The sequence below is a fragment of the Epinephelus moara genome, chromosome 8, assembly GCF_006386435.1.
Source record: "Epinephelus moara isolate mb chromosome 8, YSFRI_EMoa_1.0, whole genome shotgun sequence".
Taxonomy (NCBI): Eukaryota; Metazoa; Chordata; class Actinopteri; order Perciformes; family Serranidae; genus Epinephelus; species Epinephelus moara.
In genome coordinates, this window is record NC_065513.1 from 44,809,654 (window position 1) to 44,822,413 (window position 12,760).

General features: G+C 42.1%; 2 protein-coding genes across 3 annotated transcripts in view; one reads left to right on the forward strand and one right to left on the reverse strand.

The window, feature by feature from the left end:
• LOC126394927 (zinc finger and SCAN domain-containing protein 31-like) overlaps nt 1-286 on the reverse strand; it is a 2,342-nt gene extending 2,056 nt beyond the window's left edge. Inside the window, exon 1 of the mRNA XM_050052068.1 lies at nt 244-286. Coding sequence (XP_049908025.1) covers nt 244-286 — 43 coding nt within the window. The remainder of the gene's footprint in view (nt 1-243) is intronic.
• Nucleotides 287-4,963: 4,677 nt separating this feature from the next.
• LOC126394668 (WD repeat-containing protein 5-like) overlaps nt 4,964-12,760 on the forward strand; it is a 181,173-nt gene continuing 173,376 nt past the window's right edge. Inside the window, exons 1-12 of one of the 2 annotated variants that reach the window (XR_007570383.1) lie at nt 4,964-5,360; nt 6,170-6,278; nt 7,802-7,875; nt 8,010-8,099; nt 8,882-8,971; nt 9,110-9,193; nt 9,323-9,378; nt 9,517-9,563; nt 10,422-10,497; nt 11,727-11,760; nt 11,906-11,980; nt 12,119-12,597. Coding sequence is in view for 1 of the 2 variants with exons in the window: in XM_050051659.1 (XP_049907616.1) it covers nt 5,286-5,360; nt 6,170-6,278; nt 7,802-7,875; nt 8,010-8,099; nt 8,882-8,971; nt 9,110-9,193; nt 9,323-9,378; nt 9,517-9,563; nt 10,422-10,497; nt 11,727-11,760; nt 11,906-11,980; nt 12,119-12,206 (898 nt within the window). In the remaining variant the exon portion in view is untranslated. The remainder of the gene's footprint in view (nt 5,361-6,169; nt 6,279-7,801; nt 7,876-8,009; nt 8,100-8,881; nt 8,972-9,109; nt 9,194-9,322; nt 9,379-9,516; nt 9,564-10,421; nt 10,498-11,726; nt 11,761-11,905; nt 11,981-12,118; nt 12,598-12,760) is intronic. The other variant, XM_050051659.1, reaches the window with a different exon arrangement.

Consider the following 12,760-nt stretch of genomic DNA (forward strand, 5'->3'; position numbering starts at 1 on the left):
TGTGTCTGTCTGTCTGTCTGTCTGTCTGTGTGTCTGTGTGTCTGTCTGTGTCTGTCTGTCTGTCTGTCTGTCTGTCTGTCAGGAGGCTGTCTGCAGTGTTTTGGCTGTAATGTAGGTGGTGGGCGTGGTCGGGGGCGGGGCTACGTGGAGCTGGGCTGCAGCCAACCAGAAGTCATCAACTGCAGTCGAACAGAGAAAGGATTCAAACTCCGCCTTTGCATCACCACGTACAGCGGTCAGTACCTGTCTGTCTGTCTGTCTGTCTGTCTGTCTCCTGGATCCACATTCAGCGCACATCCATTATTCAGAGTCTGGAACGGGATTGTCTGCACATGGTTCTCAACATGGAGGTGTCAACGGCTAGCAGCTAACAGTGCTAACAGTTCCCACACAGTTTTGTGTCTGTATTTCTGTGTAGTATATGAAGTACAGCAGCTAACAATGCTAACACAGAGCTAACAGTGTTAACCATGGACCTCGGTCATTCCTATAAAAGTTTTTCAGTGGAGCATGAAACCAGAACAACTCGTGTCTGTGGTATAAAATCATCTGGATGATCCGCATCATTGGGCCTGTACAGCAGGTTCCACAGAGACTTCCAACTACCGAGCTGACTTCCTGTTTAGCGCTCTGATAACTTGAACAGGGATAAAATAATTTAATCTCGCGGCTCTTGTAGACTTTCCAAATGTCATCAGACTGAGTGGATCAACTCCTGACAATGATACCCGTCATTTCTCCACATGACATTCAAAGAAATGTGTCCATGTATTGACAGACGTCAGACGTCTCTTCCACAGTGTACGTCTGTGGGAAAAGGTCTTTTTTGGCTGCAGGGCGTCACGTGACGGACGTGGACATGCAGTACCACTGTTTGGCCACTTCCAAATTTGGCTTCAATCGCGGCGTTCCTCCAGCTGACCTGCGGCCTCATTTATAAAACTAAATGTTAGCATACGTAGAAATGAGGAAAGATATATACGCCAAAAATATTCAGATTAATAAAACCATGTGTGCACCTGTCAGTCTGCAGTCTACTTTTATAAATCCCAAATCAACTTGGAGATGTCCACACGTACACCAGCCTCATGCCCCGCCCTCTCCACGCCCACGTTCAACCATAAATGGTCATAACGCTCCTCGTTAGTCCAGCCTCCACTTCTCTCCCACAGCTCATCAACTTTATCTCTCTGTAGTTGCCACAACAACAACAAATGTTTCCTCCTCTGTGTGTCTGCAGAATCTCTGGACCTGGTCCTGTCTCGGGGTTGTGCGACGTCTCGTCACTGTCAGCAGACAGAGCTTCCTGGAGTCTCGGTCGCCTGCTGTGATTGGTCGCTGTGTAATGGTGGGTGGAGGTGGGCGGGGTCAGTCACTGCTGTCATCATCAGCTGCTGGTTTCCTCTGCAGGGACTCACTGAGAATTGATCCTGGACCTGGTCCTGGTCCTGGTCCTGGACCTGACCACAGACTGAAGGTAGAACACACTGAGCATGTGCAGCACTTCTTCTTCTGGACTCATGACGCAGACGGCGTAATTGATTCTTTGAGTTTAAAGTTCGCGTTTCACCTTTAATCTCTCTTTAACACCTGGACGCACCTGCAGGAGTTATGACATCACTACGTGTTTGGAGCCAATCAGAGTCCAGTATGAAGCCTGCAGGTCACAAACACCTGTTGTGCTGAAACATATTTACAGATTCAGACTCATTTTTTAATGATCGAGGAGATTTTAATTTCACAACTTTTAACGAGGTCTCTACACTTTTTTCTGGAAAAAACAACGTCAGATAGAAATTTATTATTCAAATTATAATATTTTATAAAACATGTCTGGAGGAAAAGTTAAGAACAGAAAATGTCGTCTGATGTTCTGTTGGTTTAATAAAAGGTGTAAAAGGCTTATGATTGATTCGTCTATAAATGAACCTGCTGATCGATCGTTAACACCTACAAACATGTTCAAACATGTTGCTGCTGTTGATTTAAAAAATATATTTTCAAAGGAAATAAAATAAAGTTTCACTTGTTTTTCTGTCTTTTGTTCATTTTTAAACTAACAGCCTCCTGAACATCATCACGTCCTTCTCCTTTGTAAAGAACTTTTTAGTTGCTAAAATAAATGAAAACATTGAATAGTCAAGTCAAAAACATCTTTATATTGAGGTCGCTGCTTCTCTGTTGATCAGCGTCTTTTTTGTCACTCTTACGTGACTCCAAACAAAGATCACAAAATAAAACTAAAAATCAGTGATTATTTTTTTTAATATAAAAAAGTTTGTATGATTTACTGTCATGTGTTTAGTTCAGTTTATTTGTGATGTACTTGTGATTTCTTATTTAAAGGAAGAGAAAACCACTTGTCCTGATAAAACGATGACACCTGCCTCATGTCGCACGTCACTGATCATGTGTGTCACTATTAATGTTCATTTACATACAGTCAGTATTTTCCGAGGTAAAAAACAACCTTGTGAGATGTGAAACTGCACTCTGCTTATTTCTGTTTGATGTCATTATATTTATTGTTTTCTAGCTTTATATTATTTAAAGCTATTCTATTGTGTTAATTGTATGTCTACTCAAAGATGGGAAAAAAATATATCAAAATGTATTTTGATGTATTTTGATATATATAAAATACATCAAAATGTATTTTGATGTATTTTTTTTGATATATATAAAATACATCAAAATGTATTTTGATGTATTTTGATATATATAAAATACATCAAAATGTATTTTGATGTATTTTGTATCAAAATACCCCTCAAATAAATGTTTCAAAATAAAATACATGTATTTTGTATTTTCAAATTCAGAAAATACTTTTTTTCTTTTTCCTTTTAGCAGTGACCTGCAGCTCTATAGGTCACTCTGTCGGTCGGTTGGTCCACAAAGCTTTTCGTGAATAACTCAAAAAGTCCTTGACCAAAAATGCTCAAAACGTACATGCTGCAATTAGAGACCATGAGTAACTATACCAGAAAGAACAACCATGATTCATCCATTAACCCTCCGGTCCCCCTTGGCCGAAAAACGTCCTTTTCAGCCATTTTTCAGTTTTCATTTTTTGATCATTTTGGCTGTGTTCGTGCATATAGCATGACATTTGGTCAGAAAACTTATTTTCGGTGATATTTTGAAATTTTAAAGCCTATTTTAAGGCCTAAAATACACAAATGGCAACCTTTTACGACACCTGTCCCTCTCGGCCGAAAACCGTCCCCATTGAAACCCATGAAAATGACATTTTTTGATTCCCCTTCAATTTACATAAAAAACGTGATTTTTTTCTATCTCTGGTAGTCAGGTTGGTTAGAGAGACCCAAGAATTGTAAAAAAAAAAAAAAAAAAAAAAATACCAGATGAAGCCATGAAGCCATTTTCCATTTTGGGGCCCTGCTGTCTTTTCAATGCAGTTCCTGGTTTGGCCACTTGAGACACTATAAGCCCCTAACAGGGAGGGCAAATGCAGAGTAGATCAAAAAATGGTCTTGCTGTGCTCATAAGGATGTGACAGTGTGGTCTGTATCAAATATTGCAATATTAGTTTGTGTGTGTGTGTGTACATGGACTTAAAATACACAATGTCAAATCCCTATGTGAAAATATAGCTAAATGTAAAACCATAAATACCATATTTCTTCATCACATCCTCATGGCAACTTAGAAACATGAATTTGATGATATTAGTCATGCATCCCAGAGTTAGGGGATCAAAATTGAAGTTTTTACTAAAATCCAGCTGAATCATACATTTTCTCCTGCTTCCCCAGCAGAGCGAACACACACTAAATAATAAGCAGTAAAATTGCCTGTATTTTTATCCTATTTTTTCCATTATTCAGGTTTAGAAGCCATTGCTGCAAAAAAAATTAAAATAAATGCTAGGTTAGTGTTGATATGGATGTCTGGGGGCTGTGGCTATATAACTACTAAAAAAATATTGTGTGTGTGTGTGTGCATGTGCATGTGTGTAATTCTGGAGCAAAAAATTGCAAATTATGAGCTGCAGGTTGCTGCAAGGTTAGGTTACTGTTCAGTTACTGTACAGGTGTCAGCTTTTATTTCAAATTGAAACTGCACAAAAAATCCTCAAAATGAATGAATATTTGGTAATAATAATGCATCAAAATTGGTGTTGTCAGTATTCATTCATATATCTGAGACTGTGATCATTTAAAAAAAAAAAATCCATCCAGCATTTAGTATATAGAAAATAATATAGAATTCATGTTTTTTTCATAAAAGTAACAGACTTTATGTAAAGAAAATGGCATATAAAGGGTTAAAAATCCTCAAAATGAATGAATTTTTGATATGTATAACCTGAGTAGGAGTTGGTTAAAAGATTTAAGCAAAAAAAAAAGTGGAAAAAAATATTAATATTTAATATTTTTATGGTTGTTTTTCAACAATGACGAAAAATGTCCCGAAGGGGACAGGTGTGATTTTTTTTAAGGGGGACCGGAGGGTTAATGGCGTGATAGTAGCAAATTTGGTCGCAGCTATTGTAAATTTGCGCTTGTTTTCTCACAGTTTGGTGTAGACTACCCTAAAATATTATTTATTGATTCAGACCTAGATTCAGACAACTTTATTGATCCCACGTGAGGCAATCCATTTGTAGCATACTCATCCCAAGCATCAACCACAACAACATACAGTTTCCTATGTTATGCACAGTCCAGTAAAACAGACCACGAGGTCACTGAAGGGCCCAAGTTTAAAAAAACATATAGATAAAAACATATAGATAAAAACATATATAGAGAAAAAAAAAGTAAAAAATATAAGAATGTGTAGCCTGTTATTTTTGTTTTTGATTCGTGGAGAAAGTATTCTGAGTATTTTAAATACAATAGAAATACTGCCAATCTCTGTGTCTACTTTATTTTATTTCACGTTGTGTTATTTAATTTAAATTACTTTTATTTTGTTCTGTATTTTGACCCTCTTCATTCGCCGTCTGACTGTAAACTTTCTGTCACGCATGCGTAGAGCAACTACGTGCTAAACAGCACATTCTGGTTTTGTAGCTAGCTGAAGCTAACAGGCTATCCCTCGTTTGTTGTTACGGTCCGATCCAGCACCGAGACCCGGTCCAGACCCGGTAACACGGTGCCGGTTCTGACCCGGAACCTGCGCTGACCGCGGAATACAGCTACAGTTAGCTCTGTTAGCATCGGCGGCTAGCTCTAACTTAGCTCCGCTCCAGCAGCAGAGAACCAGAGCAGAGCCAACAGAAGCTAACAGGAGCTAACAGGAGCTAGCTGGACAACATGGCGACAGAGGAGAAGAAACCAGAGACAGAAAACATCAAACAGCCTTCGTCTTCCTCGGGGTCCGGCAGCAAGGTGAGCCAGCCGGATTGACGATGGTCTGGACACCGGGACAGCCGGTCCGGTTAGTCCGGTGATCCGGTGAACGCTGAGTTAGCTAAAGGTTAGCTGGTCACTTAGCTGTAAACAGAGCTGACTGTGATCTGTGTGTTCACATGAACAGCAGAGCTTCATCATCTACACTTCACTGATGTTCTCCATCAGCTCTGTGATATTACGTCATGATGATTATTGATTATGAAGTGTTGCAGGTATCTGTCTCGAGCTGCTTCATGTTGATTTTAAGATGATACTCAGCTGTAGTGTCTCTGCAGAGACACATAAACACAGCTTAACTTATAAATACAATAAAGATCAGTAATATACAAAGTAAAGTAACAGAGTAAGTAATCAGGTCTCTGTTGACCTCAGCTCACACTGAACACTTTAACACAGTGACGTCAGTTTGAGTTCATCAGACACTAAACAAATGTGTCACATGACCTTCGTCTGACAGGATGTCACGTCATTTTAACATAATTGTTTTGTTGTTGTTTGAGCATCTAATTCTGTCGTTAATGCTTTAGTTTTGTATTTCAGTGAACTGTAATAATGTCATCAGTCAGCTGAGGTTTGTGATTGTGACACACAGAGGATATTAATACTTTGATGGTTTGATGCTGTTGGTGTTGGATCTTCCAGGTGAGGTCTGTGTGTGTGTGTGTGTGTGTGTGTGTGTGTGTGTGTGTGTGTGTGTGTGTGTGTGTGAGTGAGTGACTCTCAGGTGACAGTAAAATATGTCTGCACTAACTTCCTGTGTGTGTGTGTGTGTGTGTCTTCTGCAGTCTAACCCAGCCAAACCAAACTACACAGTGAAGTTCACGCTGGCCGGACACACCAAGGCCGTCTCTTCTGTCAAGTTCAGCCCCAACGGAGAGTGGCTCGCCAGCTCCTGTGAGCGCGCGCGCACACACACACACACACACACACACACATACACCTGATCTAACTGGGAGTCTGTCATCAGAAACAGGTGGAGTTAGTTTGACACAAGCAGAGCTGTGTCTGAGATTATGACATCATTATAATGTCCTGTAGTCTCTGTCTGTGTGATGATGAAACAGATTCAGGACTCAAATCAACATTTTCACATCTGTCTGTTAAGAATGCACAATCATATCGATACGTCATCAGTATCGGCCGATATCATCTTTAAAGTGAACGATCAGAATCAGCCAACATTAATATTACAGACGCTGAACAGTGTCTCATGTCTCCGTCACCATCACAGTCTGTGTGTATAATATGATGTTAATTCATCTGCAGAAGAGACTTGATGATGATCACTGAAACAGTGGATATATCTGTATCAGTTAGCGGCCAAATGAGTTGTTACATATCGGTAAAAAATCCAATACAGTGCATCCCTGGTCCTTTACTGTGTAATATTTAATATTCCACTGTGTCTAAAATCAGCTCCACCTTCTGTCTGAACAGTGAAGTGCTGCGTTCAAGGACATTATCAGGAAATCACAAGATAAAGTGTTAATTAATATTTAACATGACTCAGCGATGGTAAAGAAAAGGATCCTGGTGTTTATCCTTTTCCTTTTTTTGAAGAATGAATGTCGTGTGGTGAAATCTGCAGATGTTTCAGAAACTGAGACCGACAAACCTGACTGCTGACAGGTCAGAGGAGGTGATGATGTCATCGTATGTGTCATCACAGTAAAACACTGACCGGTGAATTCACAGAAGGATCACGCAGCTTTTTCAGCTGCTGAACCTGCGCAGACTAAAAGAAACCGTGTAAATCTCAGAGCAGCACGAAGGGTTAAACACACCTCTGACTGCTCTGCTGACAGAAACAGTGTCTCAGTGTCTTCAGAGTTTTTTCTAAAGGAGGTAATGTTCATACATTTGGTGCAGAGCTGGTCCCTTCGTCATGTGAGTGAGCCTCAGTGTAAAAACAGTTCACACAGATCAGCGCTCACACACAGTCACAGAGACTTTGTGAACACCTTCAGAGAGCTGGTGGAACTGAAACACACCGACAGACTGAGATTAAATCCTAAATATGGTTTCTCTCTGACACCTTTAAGAGAAATGTCTCTTGGCACCTCGTCAGTCAGGACCTGCAGATTTACTGTTTGTGCCTCTGCAGCAGCGTCAGCTGCAGCCAGACGCATCATGCTCATCATTTATTCATTTATTTATTAAACCTTTAGTTTACCAGAAAAAAACTTTTGAGATTAAAAATCTCTTTTTAAAGAGAGTCCTGGCTCATAACGCCTCAAGGGAATTTCTTCAAATTTGGCACGAACGTCCACCCTGACTGAAGAATAAATTCACTCACACCTTGAGACGGGGCACACACAGGTTACACATGATCAGTGAACCTGTGAGCTCTGATGAGTCACATGCTCCACGCTGTGATGCTGTGAGGTTGCAGTAACCATGGTAACGTCTCTGTGCAGCTGCTGACAAGCTGATAAAGATCTGGGGAGCGTTTGACGGGAAGTTTGAGAAATCCATCGTCGGACACAAACTGGTGAGACGCCTCAGTTCTGATCCTGAACCCAGTCTGGATTTACACTGGAACTGGTCCTGATCCTGGTTCTGTCTGTGTGTGTGTGTGTGTGTGTGTCTGTGTGTCTGTGTGTGTGTGTGTGTGTGTGTGTGTAGGGAATCTCTGATGTCTCCTGGTCTTCAGACTCCAACCTGCTGGTCTCTGCATCCGACGATAAAACGCTCAAGATCTGGGACAACAATTCTGTAAGACACATGCACACACACACACACACCAAGACACACACACTGTTGTTTGTGTAAACGGAGCTCTCTGATTGGTTGGGATGACAGTTATAAAAAAAAAAAATTGTGTTTGAGACACTTTTAATGAACGTTTCACAGCTGCAACAGGACGTACACACGCTGCATCTTTAACCTCCTGGAAAACATTAGGTCGGGTGCTGGGTGCTGCTCTGGTGCCCTTTCTGTGCCAGCTCTTAACGCTGCGTTCCCACCAAAAGATTCAAAATCGCCAGCGGTCGCTCAGGTCGCTGGCATCGCGCTGCCTGGCAGCTCTGGCAGGGCTTGCAGAAGGCTGCCAAGGGGTGGGGCTTTCAGGTTACGATGCAGAAGATCTCTTTCTTTCTTTCTTTCACTGTCCCGCCTTGAGAATATTCACGGTCTGCAACTGGCTGCTGCTCGCTGCTGCTTCGGCGGCGCTGCTCATTTGCATAAAGTTGAGCTTCTCTCAACTTCAGCTTGACGCTCAGGTCGCTGGCATCGCGCTGCTCGCGGTCGCTCGCTGCAGCTGACGCGAGTGACGCTCTTCATCGCGAGTGTTCATTGAAAATGAATGGCTGCTGGCTGCTTATAACGCTCATGAATCTTTTGGTGGGAACGCACAGTAAGAGTGCAGCGGCAGGTTGGGGCGTCGGTGGCTTAGTGGTAGAGCAGGCGCCCCATGTACAAGGCTGTTGCTGTTGATGTTAACAGACATTCACTGAGTCTGTCTGCCTGTCTGTCTGCCTGTCTGTTTGTCTCTTCAGGGGAAGTGTCTGAAGACTCTAAAGGGACACAGTAACTACGTCTTCTGCTGTAACTTCAACCCTCAGTCCAACCTGGTGGTGTCCGGATCGGTACGCTGCTTCACCCACTCACAGCATTCACACTGACATCATGTGATTCATGTTCTGTTACAGCTGACTGTGTGTGTGTGTGTGTGTGTGTGTGTGTGTGTGTGTGTGTGTGTGTGTGTGTGTGTTGTGTGTGTGCAGTTTGATGAGAGCGTTCGTATTTGGGATGTTAAGACCGGAAAATGTCTGAAGACTCTGCCTGCTCACTCTGATCCTGTCTCTGCTGTGAGTCCTGACCTTTGACCCCGTCCTGCTTTAAGATATGATTAATGTGGTTTATACATGTGACGCTTCACATACCTGACTGTGATGTCATCACATCCTCTGACCTCTGACCTCTGACCCTGTCTTCAGGTTCACTTCAACAGAGACGGCTCGCTCATTGTCTCCAGCAGCTATGACGGCCTCTGGTACGTCTACACACACACACACACACACACACACACACACACACACACAGTAACATAGAAGCACATCCTGCTGTAGAATATAAGGATAATTGTTGTGTGTGTGTGTGTGTGTGTGTGTGTGTGTGTGTGCGTGTGCAGTCGTATCTGGGACACAGCGTCAGGACAGTGTCTGAAGACTCTGATTGGTGAGTAAATGTGACAGAACATCCCTTTAATGGTCGACTCAGCCTGAACCATGACACAGTACATGTTGTGCTGCAGGAACAGATCTGTCCTCCTGTGTCCTCCTGTGTCCTCCTGTGTCCTCTGAGACAAAATTCTGATCTGATTGATGTCATGATTCTCATGACATCATCACATGCTCATGACAGTCAGCTATAGTGCAAGTTAGTTTACTTAGTGTACGCTCTCTTGCTCCATGAGCTGTAACACCAGTGCTCTGTCAGTCGGCGAGCTGCTGTCAATCAGACACAGACGGGACACACCCCCTCAGGCGGCTGAAGGCCTTTACGTTCTCCGCAAGAACAGAGACATTTGTTCTTTTTCTCCAGGTGGCAAGAACAGGGCTGGTTTGGGAGTTCTTGCAGCTTGTTCTCGACACGTCATCTGGGTAGAACTTTTTTTCTTGTGTGGTGTCCAAGAACTATTGTGTGATTGGTCAGAAATTTGAAGTGTGCATGGTTAATGGGGAAAGCGCGTGTGATGCATGCGGCAGTGGGAGGGGCCTATGAGGACTTCCCAGGAGTTCTGCACTTGAGTTTCTCTTGAAGCTCTTAGTTCTTGTTCTTGTTCTTGCCACCTGGAGAAAAAGAACACATTTCTCTGTTCTTGCGGAGTGTGTTCAGGGCTTCAGACAAACAAGCAAAAAATTGACAATACAAGTAAATCCAGGTTGAGGTTATGTTTGACCACAGAAACAGAAAGACTAAATGTGACTTGAGGAGGACAGACGTGTCTTTGTCGTCTGCAGGGACAGAGATAATGACTCGTGGTCCTCAGACCTGTGATCAGTGTCTAACAGTGTATTCTGTCTCTGTCCTCAGATGACGACAATCCTCCAGTGTCTTTTGTAAAGTTTTCTCCAAATGGAAAATACATCCTCGCTGCTACGCTGGACAAGTCAGTACGATGACCTCATCAGCAGGAGGCTGTTTCCTCTGTTAGCTGCTGTTAGCCGCTGTTAGCAGCTGTTAGCAACTGTTAGCAACTGTAGAGATTATAATGTTCACGTTTCATGTTTTCTGTTTAAAATGAGTTTAGAGTTCATGTGTTCATCAGTCTGTCTGTCCGTCAGTGCTGCTCTGAGCAAAGACTGTTACTCATTAATCCCTTCCTCTGGGTTACATCATCAACTGTTCCGATAACGAGTGTTATTATAGCCATGCTAACACTTACCTAGCTTCAGGTTACCTCATGAACACTAGCTAGGGGCATATAAACCAAAAACTCTTAGCTAGCTTTATGTTAGCCTTATTTACATTAAGCTAGCTTTATTTTCACCTTTCAAACTCTCAATTTAAGTCTTGTTAGCTTTACTAACTCTTAGCTAGGGTCGCGTTAGACTTATTTCCATGTAGCTAGCTTAATTTTGGCCTTTCTATCTCTTAATTTCAGTCATGTTAGCTTCACCGCCTCTTAGTTAGTGTCATGTTAGCCTTATACACATGTAGCTAGCTTCATTCTCACCTTTCTAACTCTCAGCTTCAGACATGTTAGCTTTACAAACTCTTAGGTAGCATCATTTTAGCCCTATACACATTTTGCTAGCTTCATTTTGACATTTGGAACATTTAACTACAGTCATGTTAGCTTCACCCACTCTTAGCTAGTGTCATGTTAGCCTTATTTACATGTAGCTAGCTTCATTTGGACATTTGGAAATTTAACTACAGTCATGTTAACTTTTCTAACTCTTAGCTAGTGTCATGTTAGCCTTATTTACATGTAGCTAGCTTCATTTGGACATTTGGAACATTTAATTACAGTCATGTTAGCTTTACTAACTCTTAGCTAGTGTCATGTTAGCCTTATTTACATGTAGCTAGCTTCATTTGGACATTTGGAACATTTAACTACAGTCATGTTAGCTTTACTAACTGTATGTAGCTAGCTTCATTCTCACCTATCTAACTCTCAACTTCAGTCATGTTAGTTCACTAACTCTTAGCTAGCATCATTTTAGCCTTATACACATTAAGCTGGCTTTTTTTTTTTTTTTTTTTTTTTCTTACCTTACTAACCTTTAGCCCGAGTCATGTAGCTCGTGTCATTCTAACTTCTTGCTAACAGCTGTTAGCTGTTGTTTCACTGTTTTTCTTATAGCTTACTCTGATTTCTCTGGTTTACAGCACGTTGAAGCTCTGGGACTACAGCAAGGGAAAGGTACTGTCTCTCTGTCTGTCTCTGTCTCTCAGTCTGTCTCTCAGTCTGTCTCTGTCTGTCTCTGTCTCTCAGTCTGTCTCTGTCTGTCTCTGTCTGTCTGTCCTCAGTAGTTTAACCATCTGTCTCTGTCCTCTCGGTGTCTCAGTGTTTGAAGACGTATTCGGGCCATAAGAATGAGAAGTACTGCATCTTCGCCAACTTCTCAGTCACAGGAGGGAAGGTAAGACCTTGTGTTAAAATATTTATTCTGTCCCCTTCAAAGTCCGCTGGTTCAGGTGCTGTGACCTTTGACCTCTGTGTTTGGGATGCTTTGACCTCTGTGTTTGGGGTGCTGTGACCTTTGACCTGTGTGTTTCAGTGGATCGTGTCGGGCTCTGAGGACAGTATGGTTTACATCTGGAACCTTCAGACCAAAGAGATCGTTCAGAAACTTCAAGGACACACAGGTACGACCTCTGACCTCTCAACTCTACTCTGACTTTGTCTCCTAGGCTGCGGTCGGAAAGTCTCTCCTATCATCTATTCCTAATCACTATTCCTTGACCTTGGTGGGAAACGTCACAAGGTCAAGGAAAGATGAGTAGGAGAATTCATAAGGACTTAGGAAAAGAGAACCGCGGAGCTGAGAAAATCCGACCGCACTTACGTTGGGCTACGTCATCATGCGACGGCGGATGTTATTGACGTGGGTCTGCTGTGGTGAAACTACAATGTTCTGAAGATGGACTACAAAATGCACACGATGAGAACATATGGGGCGTACGTTCTCATCGTGTTGTTTCATGCAGGATATATAAACGTGGACAACGTGGTGAAAGATATTGTTTAATTACTAAGGTCGGAATTGAATTAAAAAAGGAATATAGGCTGCCAGCCACAAACTGAAACTAAATTGTCACATTGAGAATGTTTGCTCACACTCACCCGTCTGGATCCCAAGTAGTAAAATGAATTAATGATATCACTAAAGGCTGGCAATACAACAACGCTCAAATGAATA